At 40.5% G+C, this 24,816-nt stretch overlaps 1 protein-coding gene across 1 annotated transcript; it reads right to left on the bottom strand.

Moving 5' to 3' along the window:
• Positions 1-1,659: 1,659 nt before the first annotated feature.
• LOC117346136 (vomeronasal type-2 receptor 26-like) lies at positions 1,660-23,859 on the bottom strand. The gene is made up of 6 exons (XM_033915541.1): positions 23,828-23,859; positions 23,089-23,380; positions 19,905-20,693; positions 16,525-16,752; positions 3,223-3,349; positions 1,660-2,546 (listed from the first exon to the last, which is right to left on the bottom strand). Exons 1-6 carry the CDS (start codon positions 23,857-23,859, stop codon positions 1,660-1,662), a joined length of 2,355 nt encoding a protein of 784 aa, XP_033771432.1.
• Between the last annotated feature and the right edge of the window lie 957 nt (positions 23,860-24,816).

Below are 24,816 nucleotides of genomic sequence, written 5' to 3'. Positions count from 1 at the left end.
TGTGGTATAAAGATAGACGATTTAGCGGCTTGGACGATCAGATCGGCAGGACGAATAATTAGACAATTTTCGAAAGTATAAAAAAGTTGGACATATCTTTCGAAAACGTGTCTTAGATTCTAGATGCTAGACACCAGGCTGATGGCGCTAACATTTAAAAAGGAGATAGAGCAGCTTTTAAACTGAGATGTGGGGGAAAGCCGACAGTCGCCCGGGAGTGGATGGTTCAGTGTGAGGTATCCTTGGAAGATACTATTGAAACAGGATATTTATGAAGTCCCGGTAGAGAGGTTTCAATAATGGTGAAAGAAAGTCAGGAGGGTTTAAGTGGAAGGCAGAGTAAAAAACTCAAAATTTCCCTGTCTTCTCAGCAGTCTGTAGTTGGAAGGAAAAAAGCACACAATTAGAAATGTCTGTATACAAATGCTAGAAGCCTAAAAAATATAATAGGAGAGTTAGAGTATATAGCACTTAATGATGAACTAGATATAATAGGAATTCGGAGACCTGGTGGAAGGAGGAAAATCAATGGGACACTGTTATACTTGGGTACAAACTATATCACAAGGATAGAGTAGATCAAATTGGAGGGGGGGTTGTGCTATATGTTAAAGAGGGAATTGAATCAAATAAAATAAAATTCTGCATGACATAGATAGTATGGAATACTTATTCATAAGAACATAAGAATAGCCTTACTGGGTCAGACCAGTGGTCCATCAAACCCAGTAGCCCGTTCTCACGGTGGCCAATCCAGGTCACTAGTAACTGGGCAAAACCCAAAGAGTAGCAACATTCCAAGCTATTGATACACGCCTCCCAAAACGCTCCATTTAGCTTTGGATGTTGAGCGGCACTAAGAAGGCCTAAGTCGTTTAGAAATACGTCCAAAACCCGGTTTGATTATCGGCGCTTGGACGTTTTTGAGAAATGTTCGTCCAAGTGCTGACTTAAGCCAGTTTTTGGACATTTTTCTCTTTCGATTATGAACCCCATAGCGTCCCAACAGATTTTGCTTTTTGCAAACCGACTTTTACCCCTATCCTAGTGTATGAGCCTTTATTGTTACTTTCCTATAAAATTTTGTAGTTCAACCCCCCCTTCCGCATGTGGTTTGTATGTCTGTCTTTAAATGTTGCTGTAATTAAAGGCTCCTTTTACAAAGGTGTTTTAGGGCCTTAATGCACAGAATAGCGTGCGCTAAAATGCCCCGCGCGCTAGCTGCTACCGCCCCCACTTTAGCAGGTGGTAGTTTTTCGGCTAGCGCACAGTATAGGGTGCATGCACTAAAAACGCTAGTGCGCGTTTGTAAAAGGAGCCCTAAATGTTATTTGTAATTTCAATTTTAGTAGATTTGTAATTCACTTTGAAATGTTATTAAAAGTGTTTGCATCAAATTTTAATAAACATGAAACATGTATGTAAATTTAAAGAATGACATTCATGTGTACATACGAGTTATTACAAGAATATACTGAATGTCACCAACTTTATTACTGACAATTATATTTACCTAAATTGTATATCTAATTATTTAAAATAAAAATATGTTAAATTAAAGGTATAAAAATTACATATAACTTTGACTTGCCCAAAAACTGATGCCTGATATCAATATTAAAATAATCCATCCTTTACACAAATAATAATTTCAGTTTTTCATAGGCATTTTCTGTTGTTCCTTTCAGGTCTCAGCAGAATAACATAACACTTAGGGAAAAAGATACAGCCTAAAAGCCCAGCACTGGAGGCCAGAATAGCAAATATTTCAACCACTACCATGTATTTGCCCTTGGTGCTCAGGTATGTCGGGATGAAAGAGATCCAGACATTGCAAAACACCAGCATGCTGAAAGTGATGTACTTGGCCTCATTGAATCTGTCAGGTAGATTTCTTGCTAGGAAAGCTACGATGAAGCTGATGCCAGCCAAAAATCCCAGGTAACCCAGAACACAGTAAAATGCAACTATTGACCCTTCATTACATTCGATTAGTATTGTTCCAATTTCTGATCTCATATTAATATATGGGAATGGGGGAGCAATGAGCAACCAAGCAAGACATATAACAGTTTGAATAAGAGAACAGGAGAGTACTATAGAAACTGAGACCCTGGTACCCATCCATTTTCTGAGCTTGCTTCCGGGCTTGGTGGCATGAAAGGCCATGACTACAGTGATGGTCTTTGCCAATATGGAGGAGAGAGCGATGGAGAACGTGATTCCAAAGGCAGTCTGTCGGAGAATACAAGTCAATTTGTCAGGTTGTCCAATGAATACCAAGGAGCAGAGGAAGCAGAGCATGAGAGAGATGAGGAGAATATAACTGAGGTCACGGTTGTTGGCTTTTACTATGGGGGTGTCTTTGTAATGAATGAAGATCCCCAAAATAACAATATTAATGAGAAATAAGAAAAGACAGATGAAAATCAAAATTAATCCCAAAGGTTCTTCATAAGTTAGAAAGTTTATCACTTTGAGGATACAGGCATCTCTCTTCTGATTAGGCCATTGGTCCTCTGGGCATTTTATACAGGTGTCCATATCTGAGAATGAGAAATATTGTTCCATTATCTCATAAACGGCCTGAGTTCTATGACAGCAAAGAATACTTTTCCTATATAATAAGGCATGTTTCAATATGACAAACTAGTTTAAACATTAAACAATGGACAATGTGCTTATTGGAAATCAAATCATGCACTATCTCTTAGAAGTATTTGAACTTGAAATGTATGCTTATCAAGGATTCCATATGTCTCACACAATAAAGATGTAATTAGTTTTTCAAGTGGAATCCGGCTCATATTTTTAGATTAGACTTTGGGTATTCAACTAGGACATGTGAAGACCCATTTTCTGTTCACCACTGAGATCGCAATTAAGACATTCAGATCAGGACATGCTCAATTCTTTTTTTTATTATAAATCTATTAAATTTTCAAACTACAATTATGCATGCAAATAATTCATGTACATATAATATTATAAGAAAAGCACAATAAACTTACAGATATTAATAAGCAATTATTTTCCCCACCCTCCCACCTAGTAATCAAGAAAATAAATACCCACAAGAATTTCTTGTGATGTTTTTGACTAGTCAGGAGTGCATGTGTATTATTTAGCCTATGTTAGGAATTTAATAAAGGCTGAATATAAGCCTGATAGTAAATACAATATGCTCAAGATCATGGCACATGATAGCATGAAATCTCTCACCAGTGTGGTTGGAGACTTCTCCCTCTGGACAGGGGATACAATCATAGCAGCAGACAGGCTTTCCTTCCCTGGTTAATTTCCTGAACCCAGGATGACAACTTGGGCTACATCTGGACTGTGGAGGTATCTGAGGATTGATTTTTTAAAAATCTGAATTACTTGAGATGATACGGGGTATGACTTTTCAACATCAGTGTTATTTTTCTGTCTAAGCCAGAGTCTACTTTTCCCAATAAGTTTCCTTCCTTTTATGAGGCTACTCAATAGTATATTTGGAGGTGGGATGGAGTTGTATGAGCTCTATATTGACAGGAAATATAGATAAACACATTTTTAAAACAGCTTAACGTGGCACTTGGATGTTTTTATCATTTATGAAACCAATTTTCAAGGTGGTAGGTTTTAGGCCTGTTTTGAATGGGACTATGGTAGACTTTTGACCTGGTTGCTATGCAGCAATAATCAACCATTTTACAAAATGTCCAGTGCCCAGTTTGGACATATGGGGCTAGAGCAGTTTTAATAACAATTAAGTACCAGAAAGCTGCCCAAACTAATCAGATGACTACTGAATGCATGATGGAATAAGCTCCCCACCCTCACCCAGTAGTGACTGATACCCTGAAATGCCCCAAAGATGTGAATGAAACAGTACATATCTATCTGTATGACAGCAGCAGATGTTACAGCTAGTCCTTGTAGAGCATCAGGCAGGTGTGTGGTGCAGCCTAGTGGTCACTACAGAGGACTTCAGAGGACCCAGAGGACTTCAGAGGACCCAGGCTCATTTTCTACTAAAAGTACTACATTTGTGTTAGAAAGTGTGAGCCTACCAAAACTCACCAAACCTTACTGTACTCACACATAGGTGATAACTACAGGCACTAGGAAAATTAGGGCAGTATACAGATGATAATGGTAGGTTTGGGGTGAGTTTTGGAGGGCTCCCCGTACACTGTATCCAGGACACTTTATGCAAAGTTCATTGCAGTGCCACTAGGGTGCCCCACTATCCATCTCTGGCAATGTTCAAGGCCCAGTTATAAGCCCACCTCTTTGAGAATACTTTCAACTCCTAATTCCTTTTACCTTGGGCCCTATATGTCATGTCTGTCTGTCCAAGTTAGATTGTAAGCTCTTCTGAGCAGGGACCATCTATAAATGTCAAAATGTATAGCGCTGCTTACACCTTGAAGTGCTATATAAGTGATATCAAATAGCACTACAACACAGTCTACTTAAAATGCTGAATCCTCCCACATCCAAAGGGTTGTATTATTCATTTTTCATTTGGACATTTTGGCCCAGATTCTCTAAATTGCACCATTTTTTAGGTCCCAGTAGGCACCCAAACTCAGTAAAAAATGCCATAGAAACTACATTTTTAACTAAGTTTCCTTACTTCCACTTATGTGGAGAGGGACCACATCCACCCTTCTCCAGTCCTCCAATACCACTCCTGACAAACGAGAAGCATTGAAAAAATCAGCCAGTGGATCCACCAGAACTTCCCTAAGTTCTTTCAGTACCCTTGGATGTACGTCATTTGGCCCCATCGCTTTCTCTATCTTTAATTTAGCTAACTTTGAAAATTGATCAAGGTCTACCACAACTCCAGCACTATTTGCATTTGACTTCTGTGCTCTCAATATCAGTGTTTCAGCTGTGAACATAGATCAAGAATAGTTGTTGAGAAATTCATCCTTATCTTTATCAACTTCTAAATATTTTCCCCTTCACTTCTGAGTCATCCAATGTCACTTTTGTACTTCTTCTTATCACTAATATATCTAAAAATGTCTTGTCCCCCCATTTTACCATATTGGCTATTTTGAATTTCCTTTGTATCTTTGCTTTCCTAACTACTCAAAACATATTCTCTTAAATTTTCTAGATGCTAGACACCAGGCTGATGGCGCTAACATTTAAAAAGGAGATAGAGCAGCTTTTAAACTGAGATGTGGGGGAAAGCCGACAGTCGCCCGGGAGTGGATGGTTCAGTGTGAGGTATCCTTGGAAGATACTATTGAAACAGGATATTTATGAAGTCCTGGTAGAGAGGTTTCAATAATGGTGAAAGAAAGTCAGGAGGGTTTAAGTGGAAGGCAGAGTAAAAAACTCAAAATTTCCCTGTCTTCTCAGCAGTCTGTAGTTGGAAGGAAAAAAGCACACAATTAGAAATGTCTGTATACAAATGCTAGAAGCCTAAAAAATATAATAGGAGAGTTAGAGTACATAGCACTTAATGATGAACTAGATATAATAGGAATTCGGAGACCTGGTGGAAGGAGGAAAATCAATGGGACACTGTTATACTTGGGTACAAACTATATATGAGTAGATCAAATTGGAGGGGGGGTTGTGCTATATGTTAAAGAGGGAATTGAATCAAATAAAATAAAATTCTGCATGACATAGATAGTATGGAATACTTATTCATAAGAACATAAGAATAGCCTTACTGGGTCAGACCAGTGGTCCATCAAACCCAGTAGCCCGTTCTCACGGTGGCCAATCCAGGTCACTAGTAACTGGGCAAAACCCAAAGAGTAGCAACATTCCAAGCTATTGATCCAGTGCAAGCAGTGGCTTCCCCATGTCTCTCTCAATAACAAAACTATGGACTTTTCCTCCAAGAAATTGTCCAAACCTTTCTTAAAACCAGCTACACTATCTGCTCTTACCACAACCTCTAGCAACACGTTCTAGAGCTTAACTATTCTCTGAGTGAAAAAAAATTTCCTCCTATTGGTTTTAAAAGTATTTTCCTGTAACTTCATCGAGTGTCCCCTGGGCTTTGTAACTTTTGACGGAGTGAAAAATCGATACACTCGTACCCATTCTACTCCACTTAGGATTTTATAGAATTCATATCTCCCCTCAGTCATCTCTTTTCCAAGCTGAAGAGCCCTAACCTTTTTAGTCTTTCCTCATATGAGAGGCATTCCATCCCCTTTATCATCTTGGCCACTCTTCTTTGAACCATTTCTAGCGCCACTATTTCTTTTTTGAAATAAGGAGACCAAATCTTAATATAATACTTCAAATGAGGTTGCACCATGGAGAGATACAGGGGCATTATATCAATCTTAGTCTTATTAACAATCCCTTTTTTAATAATACCCAGCATCCTGTTTTCTTTTTTGGCTGCAGCCACACATTGGGTGGAAGGTTTCATCGTATCATCTACAATGACACCCAGATCCTTTTCTTGGGTGCTAACCCCCAAGGTGCACCGTAGCATCTGGTAACTGTGATTCATCTTATTCTTCCCTATGTGCATCACTTTGCATTTGTCCACATTAAATTTCATCTGCCACTTGGACGCCAAGTCTTCCAATTTCCTAAGGTCCGCCTGCAATTTTTCACAATCCGCATGCGTTTTAATAACTCTGAACAGTTTAGTGTCATCTGCAAATTTAATCACCTCACTCATTGTTCCGGCCAGTCATCATTATGGGAGAGCAGGGGGGTTCAGGGAGGGGGGTAGGAGGAGGGGGTGGGGGTTCCCATGTGGGGGGTCATTGCAGAATCTATGGTGGGGGAGCAGGGGGCTTCTGGCAGGAGGGATTGGGCACCCTCCTGCCAGTTTCATTTGGGGGGTGGGTGGGGGGTTTCCAAGCAGGAGGGATTGGGAATCCCTCCTGCTAATTTCATTTGGGGGAGATGGGGGTGTTCCGTGCAGGACAGATTGGGCATCCCTCCTGCTGGGTTCGTTCATGGGTTGGTGGGGAATTTCCAGCAGGAGGGATTGGGCAACCTTCTGCCAGTTTTGTTTGGACTGGATGGGAGGGAGGTATCTGGAAAGAGGTTTTGGGCACCCTCCTGCCAGTTCCGCTTGGTGAAGTGGGTGGGGGAATTCTAGCAGTAGGAATTGGGCATCCTCCTGTCAGTTTCATTCAGAGGGGTGGGGTGTTCTAGGCAGAAGGGATTGGGCACCCTCCTGCCAGTTCCACTTGGTGAAGTGGGTGGGGGAATTCTAGCAGTAGGAATTGGGCATCCCTCCTGCCAGTTTCATTCAAGGGGTGGGGGGACTGGCGGCCGCAGCCATGGCCACTAAACTTATGGCAGGGAGATCCCTTCCGCAATAAGCTTAGCAGCCACGTCTACAATAACCCAATTATCTAACCGGTGTCTATAACATGAACGTCGGTTACAGAATCGGGTTTACTTTAGGCCTTAGCCCTGATTCTAAATAGGATGCCCTTTGGCTTCTGAGACTGGGCATCCTATACAGAATTTGGACCAAAATGTCCAGCCGTGATGGACCAGATTGCTTCAAACACAGATGATATTGACAATGATGATGATGGCAGAGATTCACCTGATCAATATCTGCAGACCCAGCAAAAGAGATCAGTAATATTTCAGCTTGGGTTCTTCTCCCCCCAGACTAAAATCAAATGTTAAACTAATAGATGTGCTAAGAATATAGTCTTCTGAGCCAGGATTCTTTTGTTTATACCCAATTGCACACATTTTTGGGTAAGAGGGCATTCTGGGATCTTATTTTAGGGAAAACCCTCCTGTAAAAATCATTGAACCAAGGTATTGGGTAGAGGGATGTCCTGGCTATATTTGGCATTATTGGCTAGGGAGAATCCCCATGATCCCTACAGGGGGAATAGGAGGGAAAGGAAATGATCATTGTTTGAAATTGATCTACATAAATCTGTTTCTGCTTCTTTTATCTTCTAACCTGATTGAAAGTGATTATAAACTTTACTGTGGTTGGTATATGACCCCATGCACGTTATCTCGCATATATAGGACTCAGAATAACCTATGCTGGAGGGGATGTGGTCAGCGCAGAAATTTCCCTCTATTGTCCAATTCTGCCTCTTCTGGATATAACATACATGAACAACACCTGGCTATCTTTGTGTTTACAGTAGCTCGAATAGCACTTGCAAAGCATTGGCATTCCACAAAGATACCAAAATACAACAGTTTATTGGTAATGCTGGGCCATATCCAATTAATGTGTAAACTTATGGTTCTTCGACGGAATACCTTACTGGTGTATCATAGAGTCTAGGACTGTTATATAACTTGGAGAGCGGGACTAGACTCTTGCACTAAATATACATAATGTTATTGAGACTCCAAACCACTCTATACTGTATGTTACCTGTTACTGCCAAGGGGACGAGGGTGGAGGAGATTGGAGGGGATTTTTGACATGCATCTTTGCTTGCTCATGCTGTAATTGTTATTGTTTGAAAATGCAATAAAAACAAAATTAAATAATATTGCAGCTTGGATTGATTTTAAGGAACGTTTTAGAGACTGATCAATTCACTGTTCAGTTGTGGAACACCTTTTTTTAGATGTCCTGGTTTAATAATGATTCATAAACTCACTTGTAGTTGTTTTCAAAATTTAATTTTACTAAAGCAAAACAGATGGTTAAACAATAAAGTTGTTAACAGTAATTGCATTAATTCTATTTGCCATATTTGCCATATTTGCTAAAAAGGTATTACATTTAGCAATTGCTGTTTTTCTCACTGTACTTTTTACTTGTCATGTAAACCGCTCTGAATTGATTTCATAGTCATTAGGAGTGGTATAGAAGCTTTAAATAAACATAAACAATAAGGGGCTCATAATCGAAAGAGAAAAATGTCCAAAAACCGGCCTAAGTCGGCACTTGGATGAACATTGTCCAAATATGTCCAAGTGCCGATAATAAAACCGGGTTTTGGACATATTTCTAAATGATTTAGGTCTTCATAGTGCCGCTGAACGACCAAAGCTAAATGGGGCATTTCAGGAGGAGTGCCGAGGGCGGGAGTTGGGTGGGACATGAGCTGGCTTAGACTTAGTCTGTATGACTATGTCTAAGCATGTATAACCGAAAGTTATCCAAATACAAAAAAATTGGTAATGTCCTATCTAAGCACCGAAGTCTGAATCTTCAAAGGAATGCACCAAGCACCACCAATAGGTCCTAAAATAAGGCCACAGAAAATGAAGCAAACTGCAATGCACTAGTCAGTACGGGCTAGATTTTCCCTCACGATGACCAATAGCTCCAAGCAGATATTTATTAAGTGATGAACACTTAGACCAAAGTCTAAATAAATCCTGCCCCATACATCATCGTGCCTTTATAAATTATAAGTTAGTGAACTGGTGGAAAAATCAAGTGCTTGAGCAAAACCAAAGGAGAGACAGAAGGAGCCAAAATAAGAAACAGGGAAGAAAAATCAACCCTCCAAAAAACACCCCACACTACCTAGATAAAAAGAAAAGAAAAAGAAAAAAATCAAAAAGTCTATTAATCAAAAAACGTTGGAACAAATGAATGAATAGAATGAAATCACAAAATAGTCCATAGTCCACATTACAGTCACATTCCAAATACCAAGAGTGAAAAGCAATCAGCGGAACTTTATGTAGAATGTCCTTCCTTAGTGAAGATGAATATAAAAGAGTGTCCAAAATAACAAAAGTAAATAGTGAAAAACAATATCAAAAATAAAGGCAGAAAACCATCCGTGAACAAAACTTAATACTAAAAGAGTCAGTGTAAATTCCAGCTGAATCGACCACTTGTGAGATGATTCAGTGATGATAAAATAAAACGTGGGGTAGAACCAATCCACCTCACAGAACCAATAAAAATTAAGATACTTAGCTTAAACAGCTGGAGTTGAACAGTCAATGCGGATACTCGTCTGTGTTGTATCTCCACTCGACAGGTCCTGTTTCAATTTCCTCATCAGGAGGGAGACAAAAGAGTCACCAATACAATGTATTAAGTATGGTAAACTGGAGAGCCAGAACCTAATGAAAGGTCTGAGCGCTACACGGGCCGCGGCACAGTCAGGCTGGCACTGGAAAAAATAGAAAGGAGGGGCCCATTTAAGGACAACCCTGAAGCCCCACCCATAGCAACGTACTATATGTCATGACGACATACTAAAAGACCAAACGTGACTAGTTCAAGTAAAGCATTTGTCTACGTTTTCATTCAGTCCAAAAGGGCAAAATGCTTTTAAAGTGAAAATCCAAAAATTTTCTCTTATCAATAATTGAGCTTGCTTGTCCCTCCTGAATGTATAGGGGATTTGTTCAAGAACACACCATGTGAGTTGGGAAAACAGATGATGATGAATCAGATTGTGTGATACCATAGAGGCAGTATGTTTTTCAGTATTAAGACAGCTCTGATGTTCGATCAATCTGACTCTTATGGCTCTGCTAGTACATCCGATATAAATTAGTCCACATGGGCAGGAGATGACATACACAACATAAGTGGAATCACATGAAGTTATAGATTTCAAATGAACTATACGTTGAGTCCTGGGGTGAATCCATGTATTTCCATGATGAGAGGTGGCACACATAGTACAGTGACCACATGGAGAGTGATGACCATCTGTAGCCTGGGGATAGGATTGGACAGAAAAGTCAGAAGATACTAAATGTTCTGACAAATTTTTACTTCTAATAAAGGCAATGCATGGGTGTTCTTTAAAAATAGGATGAAGCTGAAGAATGTGCCAGTGGGCCCGTAGACTACGGGCCATAATAGCAGATTGAGTAGAATGGGAAATTACACAGATCTGATTAGAAGTTGTTTCTTTATTTTTTTGAAGCAATAGTAAATCACAATTCACGTGACGAGCACGCAAGTATGCTTTACATACCACAGGAATTGGATAGCCCCTTTGTTCACGGATGGTTTTCTGCCTTTATTTTTTATATTGTTTTTCACTATTTGCTTTTGTTATTTTGGACACCATTTTATATTCATCTTCACTAAGGAAGGACATTCTACATAAAGTTCCGCTGATTGCTTTTCACTCTTGGTATTTGGAATGTGACTGTAATGTGGACTATGGACTATTTTGTGATTTCATTCTATTCATTCATTTGTTCCAGCGTTTTTTGATTGATAGACTTTTTTCTTTTTTTTTCTTTTCTTTTTTTCTTTTTCTTTTTATCTAGGTAGTGTGGGGTGTTTTTTGGAGGGTTGATTTTTCTTCCCTGTTTCTTATTTTGGCTCCTTCTGTCTCTCCTTTGGTTTTGCTCAAGCACTTGATTATTGGTGGTGCTTGGTGCATGCCTTTGAAGATTCAGACTTCGGTGCTTAGATAAGACATTACCAATTTTTTGTATTTGGATTATTTAGTATTATTGGTAATTTTTGGTTTTTTTCTGGCTAACCGAAAGTTATACAGCCCAGGATCGACAGAAGTTGGACGTTGTGACTTAGACCATTTAAAACATGGTCTAAGTCACAAAAAAACACCTAAAGTCACCAGATAAGCACTGCAAACACATAAAACAGACCCCTACATACTACCCCAGTGATCACCAACCCCCACCCCATAAAAATCATAATCACATCTTTAAATTCAGCCTCCAGACCATCATCACCTGGCAGCCTGACATAGGAAAGCCTAGTTGTCCAGCACAGAGACAGCTTAAGCCATCTTGGGGGTGGGTTAGGGACTCATGGAGAGGAGGACTCATGCCCATAAGCCCCTGTAATCACTCATTGATAGTTAAACATGTGCACTCCCCTATACACCCCCAAAACCCTTTTTTACTGGCATATAAGTGGCTCCTGCAGCCATAAGGGCTATTAGGGTGGTAGATAAGTGGGTCAAGGGGATTCTGGAGGTGGTTTGACCTATAAGGGAGCTGTAGTGAGGAGAAAACATGGCACCCTTTTCGTGAAGTTCACAGCAATGCCCTGTAAGGTACCCCACTATTTAGGTGCCATGTCTGGATGTTCAGTCCATCACTTTGCAGACCCCTCCCATGTCTAACAGGGCTTGTTCTAGGTGTTTTTGACTTGAACATAAAGTTGGATGAAAATGTGATATAAAGATGAATGATTTAGCGACTTGGACAATCAGATCGGTTGGATATATAATCAGACGATTTTCGAAAGAAAAAAAATTTGGACGTATATTTTGAAAATATGTCCTAGGCTGTTTTTTACTTTGGACAACTTGCGACTTAGACGAAAATGGACTTAGACGTTCCTTTCGATATGCCCCTCCATACTTTTACTTAAGCATTAAAAAATACATGTGGAGGAGCAAGGTAGGACAATACATGTGAAGGGGTAAGGTAGGACAAGCTATACTTAGATATAAAAATCCTGTGTAAGGGGTTTGAGAAATATGTCAGTAGATATGTATTGAAAATTTGAGGTCTGGAGAAAGTTAACTCTGAACTCAAAACACATTGTTCTTTATTCTTGGTTCACCTTGTTTCCTGGTCTGAATGTGATTTTTGGAGGATTTTGTTGTTATATCAGTGGCGTACCAAAAGGGGGGTGGGGGGGGTCCGCCCCGGGTGCAAGCCCTGAGGGAGTGCTCCCGGCCTTGGCATCCAGTTCCCCGCCCCCGACGTCCGGATTTCTCCCCCCCCGGCCCCCCCCTTGAGGTGGAGAAGCAGCTCGCAGCGGGACCGCGATGCCAGCGATCCCTACGCTGCTTTGGCGCTGCTTCCTCTGCCGCAGTCCCACCTCTCCTCTGATGTCAGAGGAGGGGGTGGGACCGCGGCGGAGGAAGCAGCGCTGAAGCAGCGCAAGGATCGCTGGCATCGCGATCCTGCTGCGGACTGTTTCAATAACGTAGGTGGTGTGGGGAGGTCAGGGGGGCAAGCCGTCCTTCAGGGTGGGTCGGGCAGGCAGGCCTTCAAGGGGGGGGGACAGGCAGGCCAGGGGGACAGGCGGGCCGGCCTTCAAGATGGGGGGACAGGCAGGCAGGCAGGCCTTCAAGGGGGACAGGCAGGCAGGCCAGGGGGTCAGGCAGGCCTTCAAGCGGGGGGACAGGCAGGCAGGCAGGCCTTCAAGGGGGGGACAGGCAGGCAGGCAAGCCATCAAGGGGGGACAGGCAGGCAGGCCTTCAAAGGGGGGACAGGCAGGCAGGCCTTCAAGGGGAGAGACTGGCAGGCAGGCCAGGGGGACAGGCAGGCAGGCCTTCAAGGAGGGAGGACAGGCAGTCAGGCCTTCAAGGGGGGGGACAGGCAGGCCAGGGGGACAGGCGGGCCGGCCTTCAAGATGGGGGGACAGGCAGGCAGGCAGGCCTTCAAGGGGGACAGGCAGGCAGGCCAGGGGGTCAGGCAGGCCTTCAAGCGGGGGGACAGGCAGGCAGGCAGGCCTTCAAGGGGGGGACAGGCAGGCAGGCAAGCCATCAAGGGGGGGACAGGCAGGCAGGCCTTCAAAGGGGGGACAGGCAGGCAGGCCTTCAAGGGGAGAGACTGGCAGGCAGGCCAGGGGGACAGGCAGGCAGGCCTTCAAGGAGGGAGGACAGGCAGTCAGGCCTTCAAGGGGGGGGACAGGCAGGCAGGCAGGCCAGGGGGACAGGCAGGTAGGCCTTCAAGGGGGGAGGACAGGCAGTCAGGCCTTCAAGAGGGGGGACAGGAAGGCAGGCAGGCCTTCAAGAGGGGGGTCCCTGGTGTAGAAGTACACAGAGGGAAGGGGGGGTTTCAAAGAGACGCGCATATGCCGGACTTTGGGTGGGAAGAAATAATGGGTCTGAAAATAGAGGAGAGGGAGAGAGATGATGGACCATGGTTTTTAGGAAGGGAAGGAACAGAAAGGGAGAAAAGTTGGACACAAGGGATGGTGTGGAGGGGGGATAGAGATACTGGATAGGAGGGTAGTTGGGAAAAGAAAGGAAGAGATGGTGGACCCTGGGGTGGTGGGGAAGAAGGGAGAGATGCTAGATGAAAGGGTAGTTAAGAAAAGGTGGATCTGTGGAGGGAGACGATAAAAGGAAAGATGCCAGACATCTGGGGGAGGGAAGGGAAACGGAAGGGGAGGACAGAGATGGCAGATGGATGGTTAGCACGGAGAAATAAGAAAGGAGATCCTGGCAAGCAAGTTATCAGAAGACAACCAGAGCCTTGGACCAACAAGATTTGAAAAATAACCAGACAACAAAAGGTAGAAAAACTAATTTTATTTTCTGTTTTGTGATTACAATATGTCAGATTTGAAATGTGTATCCTGCCAGAGCTGGTGTTAGACCGCAAACGTGAGCTAGGATTTAACAGAGAGGAAAAGTCCTTTTTGTTTCTTTATTTTATTTACACCACAGCGCCAGTGTGGTTAGGAGAAGCCAAAGGGAGGTGAAAAAGCTATAAAATAAACCCACCAGGATGTTTGAAAAAAAACACCCAATTGGGCAGGAAAATTGAATCGAAAAACCAATTCAATAGGCTGAATCGAATCGAAATTATTTTTTTTTTCCTGAATCGGGCAGCACTAGTTTGCGCTACTGTCTTAGACTTTACGACCTGGGATTGGGGAGAGATGGCATCCTCAGTACTTTATAATGCAATTGAAACGAGGATTTGGTCAGACTTTTGAAGGGTCTGCAGAAGAAAAATATTGTATAGGCCAGGGACATGAGACAGCAGGAAACGGGAACTTTTCTTCCTTCTATTTTTGTAAATGACAAGGCTGAGGATGTCGGAGAGTTCAGTTAAAATATGTGCTTTATAAGAAAATATAATAATGTGTTTTATAAAGTTTATAAGCATTGCTGGCCTACCCGGTGAGGTGTTCCTAGTGGTGGTGGCAGCGTGTCAATGTGTTGAGAGGAAGAGGTGGTCTGAGAAATTCTGCTGAGCAAACTCCAGGCCCATTTCCACCCCAAAGTTAGTCTACTCCACTCAGCTGGTTCACACACTGAGTGAGTCTTTGGGTGTTGTTCCTGGGTAGTTGTTTTGGGGTCTCTTCCAGTGGTTTGTCAGTATCTCCTTGTGGTCCAAGGAAGGAAACTTTGTTAATCTTAGCATTGACCTTCAGAATATGTTTGTAACAGCGCTGCTTGTGTGGCATTAGGCTATGTAGTGATCGAAATAAAAAAACAGACCTTTGCACATTTTTGCACTATATGGTGGTTGTATGAGGAGATTCACATTTCCTGCACAGCTAAGTCCTTGTGAAGTTACCTTGTTCTTTCTGTATTTGATATCTAACAAGGAAGGAAAGATATCTGTTTGGAAGGAAAGATCTAAGCTTAAAAATGAAGTGGCCAGAAGTTATGGTAAAAGCAGATAGCGTTGTTTGTTTTAAGAAAGGTTTGAACAAATTCCTGGAGGAAAAGTCCAAAGTCTGTTATTAAGATATGGGGGAAGTGTCTCTTGCCCTGGCTCGGTAGCATGGAATGTTACTACTCTTTGGGTTTTGACCAAGTATATAGTGACCTGGATTGGTTACCATGAGAATGGGCTACTGGGCATGATGGACCATTGGTCTGACCCAGTTAGGCTATTCTTATGTTATGTTCTCATCTGTAGGGGCCTTTGTTTTCACTTCTTATTTTAGTGTATTTTTTTCTGGGAACTTATCAGTGTTTTTTATAATGGGAACAAAAATGGAAGAGAATTAATGTGTGTGGAATGGAGGGGGGTAACTCATTTCTTCAGCTAAATAATTCAATCCACCTCAACCAGACATATTTTACCTCCCTTTTTTCCTTGTGTTTATGAGTTTGTTAAGTTAAATTTTTAATCCCTTATGTCGTTATATATAGTTTTGTATTGTATTGTCTCCCAGTTATTGTAATTTTAAATTGTTCATCGCTTAGAAATACGATTAAGCGATTAATCAAAAAAACCATTAAACTTGAAACTTGATAGGAGAACTCACGCAGCATTCACACACCCTCCAACCAAAAATGTCAAAAGAAAAAAACTGTTCGACAACTTCCTAGCCACTCGAGCTGCAACACTCGACCCCCAACTCTACAACCTATTGACCTCGACCACAGACTACAAAACCTTCAAAAAAGAAATAAAAATCCTTCTATTCAAAAAAACATAAAACCGAACTAACACAATCAGAACTGTCCCAAGCATCACCTGCAACTACTCCATATGTACTTCTGATGTCATGACAATTCAGACATAATTTATGTTATGTTTGGAATAATAGTTACATATATGAGGTTCAATAAAAGAAAATTTTCACTGCCTGTTTCTATTCTGACCATTTATTCCGTTTCATGGTTATTACAAAAAATATTTTTTTACATGGGGGAGGTGTCAAAAAATGATGGGCCCCGGGTGCCACATACCCTAGGTATGCCACTGTGCTATATCACTCACACACACTGCCACAGAGCTATTAACGTTCTTGATTTAGAACTCAAAAGATGTAAAAGGCAGGAGTGATCCAGAGCTATTCTGTAGTGTAAAGGATGTATGATTCTGGTTTAATGTGGATCTTCCCATTGTTTATTGGTTCTCATTTATTGAATCTCAACATGTGCATGGTTCAGTGTTTTCTATTTTATCTTTGTATTATTTAAATCTTACCTCTGTGAATGTGCTCTCCCACACGATATCCGCCTCATGGATGGTTAATTCCTGCCCTGGTGAAGCGTAAGGGTTATAACTTCCAATAATTTCATTACTTCCTGTACCATCAGGTAGGGAGAATTTGTTTATAATATCATGTCCAGTGGCGAGATCACCATTCTCATCAAAAAAGATTTCCTCATCTATAGCATTCTTGAAGTGGAGACTCTTCAGATAACAATTAAGCTGTTAAACAAATTTATTAGTGAAAGTAACTGCAAAAATACATCCCTATCTTCAAGCACATATAATCTGTTCCTGATTCTAGGGACATGCTTTCATTTTCAAACAACATTAGGGTGGAGCTTATTATTAAAGTTTGTAAAAATGGCCTTTTTTATCACATAATTTTGTTTCCGTATTTGATTAAGCATTTTAGGTAAAACTGAAGGCATCAAAAAGTAATTATTTATTTGGATTTATTAGCTGGTTTTTTTTATGAAGAGATTCACAATATACTGAATATTAATCAGTTACTCTTAAGTATTTTCTTATTTATTTATTTATTTAGATTTCTATCCCATTCTCCCGGGAGCTCAGAACGGGTTACAATTGACATTTACAGTAAAATTACAGGACAAAGTTAACAGGCAGTCATAGAGAGACAGGTGAGAAGATGTAGGGGGGCAGGGGGAGCAAGGGAATTATGGGAGGGAGGGGGAAGGTGAAGAGAGAGGGAGCAGGAGTTTATGAAGGAGAGCAAAGAGAAGGCAGTCTGTTGGGGCTGTTCAATTGTGGAACCTGGGGCAATGGAGGGTTTAAGGGCCAGATTCTCTAAAGGGCACACAGGCCCAAATTCTGTAACTGGCACCTAATGTTAGGCACCTATTTTGGAGGCGCCCAACTAGATAGGTGCCTATCTAAATTGATTAACAAGCTCAATTAAGCTTTTTAATCAGCCATAATTGAAACTTAGGCACCTATCAAGAAAGAGTGATTCTGCAATAAGGCGCCTCTAAATTTAGGCGGCCTTCAAAAAAATAGGCGCTATGCATGTTAGGTATGGGCGTGGCTAAGTGCTAGGTGCCTTATTGCAGAACCACTGCTCTTAAGCATGCTTAAGCGCTCACATAGGTGCCTAACTTTTAGTTGTGCCTAGAGCTGGCCTATTTAATGGGTGCCTCCAAAATAGGTGCTGGTCAGCGTGATTCATTAAGCAGCACACAATTTTACTTGTATCGCACTGAACAGTGCCTATGGGCGCATCTTATAGAATTTGCCCTCTAATGTTATGTACTTCTTAGGTGCCTAACTTAATTGTCAAAATTATCTTAATAGGTTCAATAATTGAAAAAAAAATAATAATTGGGCGATATGCACTTACCCAATTGTATAAAGATAAGGACCTAGGGCACTTAGCAGCACCAAATGCCTAAGTAGGCTTTTCTATGGGTAGATCCTCCAAAAACTTAAGTGTCTGAAATGTAAGCCTTTAAAACCTTTGCCTAAATTTTTACATAAGTGCTGTTATGTGTTATTCTGTAAAGGGTGAATAAGCATGAGTGACGTGCAACTGGCACCATTTTTCTAGGTGCTGGCCCACTTAGGCATTCTTTACAGAACCTGGGCTTAAGTGACTTGCCTAGAGTCACAAGGAACAAGCTGAAATTGAACTCACAAGCTCAGGGTGCTAAAGCAGAAGTTCTAACCACTAGGCCAGTCCTTCAGGTATTCATTAATACTGACAGCTCTGAACCAAATTCAGCAGTAGCTCAGATGATATTAGAGACTCAGCACAGTTCCCCTCTTGATCAGTGTTAGAGGAAAAGAAGGACAGTTGTGCCTACCTCAGACTTTGATGGAATAGGGGACTGAAGGTATCAAGAAAAGGAGTCAATGAATGTGCTTTTATGGCAACTACTGATGAGGGAAGAGATGGCATTACATTTGCAGCCTGTGGCCAATCAGGGAAGGTAACAATACTCCAAGACATCAAAAGTGCAATGATGACTCCATAGAACAAAAAGTTGTTAAAGGGCATGAGTGCATCTTATAGAGACAAAGCAACAGAAGGAATGAAATGAAGAACCCAAGGCATGGGTTCAAAGGTCAATTCATCACCAAAGATAGTAGGCACATGCCAGGAGACTGGAAAAGGGGTGGGAAAAGCAACTGTGTAACTGGGCATGTGCAGTGTAAATAAATGTTATTAACATCCACAAGATCAAAGCAGATGTATAACATTATCTGACATGGGCCAAGCTTTGCCCTCAAATGAGCTTCATCAGGGGTTTAAAATCACAAATTTCAAAGAGACTAATGCTTAAAACATATAAGAAACTAAAAATACAATACAAATATCAGATATAGGCCCTCTTTTACTTAGGCACTAACCAATTAGTGCGCACTAATCGAATTAGCACGCACTAAATGATAACATGTGCATGTTAGTCTGTGGATGCATTAGCATTTAGCGTGAGCTAATCGGTTAGCGCACCTTAGTAAAAGAGAAGGATAGTGTTTGGGATCCAGGTGATAATCTTATGTTCATAAACAGAGTCATAGCATAAAATAAAAATAAGTGTTGTGCCAAAGTTTCAAATAAAAACCTAACATCAAATTTTTAATTAAGTCGGAATCTGAGTGGTGTGTACTTAACTGACGTACAACAATGCCACTATATATTCCACCAAAATCAAGTATTAGAACTAGAGCCTCCCAATTGAAAGATTAGTGCACAACATACTTCTAAAAACAGAAAAATAAAGTAAAATCCATTAAAATTATTAGATTACCCCCCCCCCTTTTATCAAGCTGCACTGCTGAGCAGCACAAGCTAACTGCTGAGTCACCCATTCTATTCCTCCATTTTTATTTCAAGCTGCTTGATAAAAGGGAGGAGTAAAAGCAGAACAGTCTAACTTTTACAAGTTTTGTGTGTTTTTTAGTGTCAGGAATTCTATAAGCATCTGAGCTGTTACCGCTGTTGCCGGCACAAAAAAATATGCTACTCTTTTGTAAAAAGGTGTTAATAAAAAATGTTGAATAAGAAACAAATAATGTCTGTAAACTGCCATGAAGGTATAAGTTAGAACAATAACACTCTTATACAAAACCATAGTGCTGTTTTTAGTGCCGGCCCCGGCAGTAATAGCTTGGATGCTCACTATGTCTAGCACTAAAAACTACTGTACAGTTTGTAAAGGAGAAGTAAAAGAATAAAAATATACCATAAATGAAGCTTAAAATATTGAAATTATAATGGAATTTTTATTTATAGGACAATTTTTATTTTGGGAGCTTAATCTGCTTTCAATGTCACTACACAATTATATACCATTAGTTCTTTCTGGGGAAAAAAAACCCCAAAGAAACATTTCTCTAACATAGGATATTACCTTCCATGGGAGAAAATCTAATAATCTCTCATGTTCTCCACTACACTTGGTGATATTTTCAGAACTAGAAGTGATCATGTCATGCAGTGCTTGTGCCAGGGCATAAACAGCATTGTATACATTATAACTGTCCCCAGAGTTTTTGATATTGCAGTGTGATCGGTACTTAAATGGTTCTTTATTGTTGCAGGATCTTTGGATGCTCTTGGGACACTGGTCATTACACAGTTCCTTCCACCACATCTCTATGAATGAGTCACTTGGAAACACAGTAGGATTCACCTCACGGATAAATTTGTGAAAGCTTGGAATATTCTTCTTGGTCATAGTGAAAACAAAGACAATTTTCCTTCCACTGTAGTATGAGGGAAAGAAAAAGAGTGACTCAGCTTTTATGATCCAGATCTTTCCAGGTGCTTCCCAAATGACTGATTGTTTTATAAACTCTGTGTAGTGTCTATTGCAATATAAAATAACCACTTTAGCTGAAGATGTGCGGATGCTCTGTTGAATGTTATCAAACTTCTGATATAATAGAAACCCAGAATGTTTGAAGGTATCTATGAATTCAACACAACCTCCATTTTGCTCAATCCCTTCTCTTAGGATTTGCACAGCCTTCATGCTGTTTTCATCATCGGATGCAATGATACTGACCCAAGTCCAGCCAAAATGCTTCAATAATTTGACTATCCCAGTACAGAGATACAGCTCACTGGGGACAGTCTGGTAGAAATAAGGAAATTTAACTTTGTCACTCATGACAAGATTTCCCGATGTATAGGTGATCTGCAGAAAATAACAGATTGAATTCATCACCACTTTAGTCATAAAAAGATCACATCCCATCCTATATCAAATATTTAGAGCAGAGGAGAAAAAGCATGAGATATTAAAACTAAATAGTAGACAGTGGCAGAAGAACTGTACTGAGATCCAGGGAGAGAGAGGGAAGAGAAAAATGACCTTTCCCCTACCACTTGTGGCCTCCACTGCTGATGCAATGAAATACTGAAATAAAAGCCCCACCCTAAGACCTTCCTCCAGCCTCTCAAATTCCACTCACCCTTCATTTATCGCTTTCCTCTCAAGGCAGGAGCTATCCACAGTCATTCAGTGCTGCAGTTTCTGTATCTTAAGAAGGCTGCATATCTTAAGGGTGGAAGGATGATATATATACAGTAGATTGACTAATTGGTGAGTTGTGCACCTTTATTTTATAAATGGTCAGTAGATGACAGACATTATACAATCCCACCTGTCTGGCAATCTTCAATCTATGCCTGAATAGCCAATAAAAGAAATCCCTAGAAATTCAGAAACACAGATTTTTGGAATATGCAGAAAATGTTCCAATTTCCAGGAGTTACTGTCTCCTCATGGTTTTAATGGCTCTCAGAATAGGAGGGCAGCCCTCTACGGCGGCAGCTGAGTTGACAGCTTTAATGAAGGTCTCCCAGAATATAATTTATTCATGCTCAGCATTGCTAGTAACCTTCCTTTCTGACTTGTGCAAATTGAAGATCCTGAAATTATAAGTTAAAAAACCAAGCAGGAACTGTTTTGTGTGTAAACAACACAAATCTATTCTGCTACTTATCAAAGGAGAACAATATTTCTTACTTTGAAGCCCAAGATTTTAGCTTGGGACAACTTTGTTTCTGCTGCACAGGTGTCACAAAGGAGACTGTCCCCACTTGAATGAACTCACAATCTAATTAATCAAGACAGACAAACAAGATGCCATGGTTTGGTTTACAGTCAGTGGTGAATGGTTAGAGTGCTGGCTTGGGTGAAAAAAAGAGGGAAGAGGGTTATGTGTTGAAAGCAATCTCAAAAAAGGTGGGTTTCAGCATAAAAGGAGAGACAAGAGAGGAGAGCTACTGAGAGGCTGCAGAATGAACACACTTATACATTAGCAATAGGAGTTTGAACTGATCCAGTGAAGTGATCTGAGGAGAGAGGTAACATGATTGTAGCAAGGTTCACAAAAAATGATGAGTGCAGCAGAGTTTTACATGGATTTCAGGGTGTAAGGAAGATCAGTGGGAGACCTGTTAAAAATAAATTGCAGTAGTCTAAGTGTGATTTTACAAAGGTGTGGAGAAGGGTCTGAGAAGTATGCTCACAGAAGAAGGGGTAAATTTTGGTGATGTAGAGATAGAAGCAATAGGTTTTAGAAGTCTGTGGGATATGCCTAGAGTCATAGTTGAGGACAACTCAAAAGTTACAAGTAGAGGAGACAGGAATGATAGTAGATGGAGAATGGAAGAGGCAGAACAGAAGGTTTAGGATGAAAGAAGACCAGATCAGACTTGGATATGTATAATTTCACTGGATGGTGGGACATCAAGGGATAAATGACAGGCAAAGAGATGGAGACTTTTTCCTTGAGTTTTTGTGAAATCTCAGGTATGAAGAGATAGATATGAGAATCATCAGCATATGGGTGACACATAAAAACCATGGGCACCAAGAGAAGAGATGTAGAGGAAGAAGAATAGATTATAAGAACATAAGAAAACCGGGGTATATCAATTCCTAGAAGGATAGCAGCAGAGGAGAATCCATCAGCACAAGGTGTGATGGGAGAGGTGGGAGGCAAACCAGGAGAGGACAGATACATGGAATCCAAGAGAGGACAGTATATGAAGGAGTAGGTTGTGATTAACAGTGCAGAAACTCAGCAAATGATGAGGATGAGGATTGAGTAAAGGACTTTTGGATCTGGCCATGAGCATGACACTAAAGACTTTGGTAAGAGCAGTCTCTGTGGAGTGTAGGGGCAAAAGCCAGAATGTAGAGTTATATTTTGTAGAGTAATATTTTGTTTTTATTTTCTTATCCTGAGTTTAGGGATAGTGTTTTCTGCATTGAATTACTTCATACAGTCTTTTAAAAAAATATATTGTAATCATCATTTGAATTCTGAAGTTTGTCATAGTTAAGTGTGAATGGTTAACAATTTTGTTTGGTTTTGATGAATATTGATTCTTCACACACACACAAACACACACACACACACCCTGTAGCAGGTCATGCTGCTGAGCACTGCTAGTTAAATGCAAGCTACACATTCTAATTTTTTTGCATGGTTCAGCAATTAGTTCATGCTGCTTGATTAAAGGGAGGTAAGAAATGGAGGTTGAAGAGGGTGTGGAGCAAAATTGGGATGTCTCCTAACCTGTGGGTAATGGTATATCCTGGACAGGCTGGAAAACTGACTTGATTGCTCAGCTGGAAGACTTTCAATGACAGCAGCCAATGGACCAGTTGTTTTGCAGCTGTAGTTTGGGATTCCGGTTTCCATTCCTGAAAATATATTTATAGCAGCTCTATACATTAATAATACATTGTTGTAAGTTTCATAAATGTGGAATCCCAGAGTGAGGTTGGGTAAGAGCTCTGAGCTGTTATTAATCTCCTCTACTGCAGACACAAAAGCCAGGAAGTTGTAATAGTTCAAGGGTATAGGACTGTAAGGACAATGAATGGTAGATAATATGAAATAAGCATCAAACCATAAGATAAAGAAACATAGAAGTAGTGTTCATAAACTCAGAATGATTACGTCTTTAGCAAGTATAATAGAACTACCATCTTTAAACATATTGATATATTCACTTGTAATATAACAAATCGACTCCTGCAACTCCCTATACAAAGGAATGTCACAGAAAGAAATTAGACGTCTTTAGGTAATTCAAAACACAGCTATTAAAGTCATCACTAATTCTAAGAAATATGACCACGTCACTCCTCTTTAAAAAAAAGGCCCATTGGCTACCGATTCAACACAGAATAACTTATAAAATTGCCAAGTTAATACACAAAACCCTTAAAACCATGATCCACCCAGAACCTTAAGATCTACCAATCAACATCTATTCTTCATGCCTTCTTTAATGATTATTTGTACTCACCGGGTAACAATATTCTTAGTAACTGCTCCCATGATTTGGAATTCACTACTAATTTATTTTAGAGAAGAGCAAAATCTGGATAAATTCAGAGGTGCATTACAATGTTTTCTTTTAAAAGACACCTTCGAATACTGACTTTTCCTTTTTTGTTTTTAAGATATCCAGCAGTAAAGAAGCTGTTCCCCTTCATTCTTATTGTTTTTCCCTTCAATGTTCTCTTTTCTATACCTTATTGTAGTTCACCCCTCTTTCTCTTTGTTTAATTGTATGTCAAATCTACATATCTTGAATGTATATGTCTATTGTTTTAGATTTTCTACTCCCCTTTTTTATCATTGTAAATCGCCCAGAATTTTGGATAGGCATTTAATCTAATTTTAAATAAAACTTGAAACATGAAACTAATCACAAGCTTTATATTTGTTCATTAATAAGATAGGCACAGGTATGCTTCAGAGTTCTTTAATCTCTCTTCCTTTACTTCATGCTTTTTCTATTTTTCAGCCTACACCTGCCATAATGTTGTGGAAGGGCAGATTGGATGGGCCATTTGGCCTTTATCTGCCATCATACTTCTATGATCTGAGGTCACAACAGGTAATTGCATGTCATCTCCATAGGCACACAGCCTTAATCGCTGGACTCCAGCATCTCTGTTTCTCTGCCCACCTATTTGTATCTGACTCAGTACAGAAACTCGAGCCACAAATTAAAAAGGAATCCAACATGTCGGAAGTAAGGGTCAAGCAAACAAAAATCCCAATAAACCTGCGGAACTGATATATTTGATGCAGGAACAAAGGGCGAACACTCTTAAAACAACATTTTATTGTTTCAATAAAGTTCCTGCATCAAGTACATCAATTCTGCAGTTTCTTTTTTGTTGTTGTTGTTTCAGTACAGAAACTAACCACCTGACACTGCTGGAGCCAGTGAAGCCTGAAAGTACAGGTGGAGGTGATTTAAATTCAAACCAGACTCTTCTTTAT

This window comes from Geotrypetes seraphini, chromosome 12 (genome assembly GCF_902459505.1).
Source record: "Geotrypetes seraphini chromosome 12, aGeoSer1.1, whole genome shotgun sequence".
Classification (NCBI taxonomy): Eukaryota; Metazoa; Chordata; class Amphibia; order Gymnophiona; family Dermophiidae; genus Geotrypetes; species Geotrypetes seraphini.
The sequence above is the reverse complement of the archived record's forward strand: the minus strand, read 5'-3'. Positions and strand labels throughout refer to the sequence as shown.

Bases quoted from the DNA above. Each gene is read 5' to 3' on its own strand.
- LOC117346136 (XM_033915541.1), bottom strand. From the start codon at position 23,859: ATGGGAGCAGTTACTAAGAATATTGTTACCCG. The intron at 23,381-23,827 runs GTGAGTACAAAT...TTGTCCTTACAG, and splicing joins ACTAAGAATATTGTTACCCG to TCCTATACCCTTGAACTATT. The intron at 2,547-3,222 runs GTGAGAGATTTC...TCTCATTCTCAG, and splicing joins AGAAGTCTCCAACCACACTG to ATATGGACACCTGTATAAAA.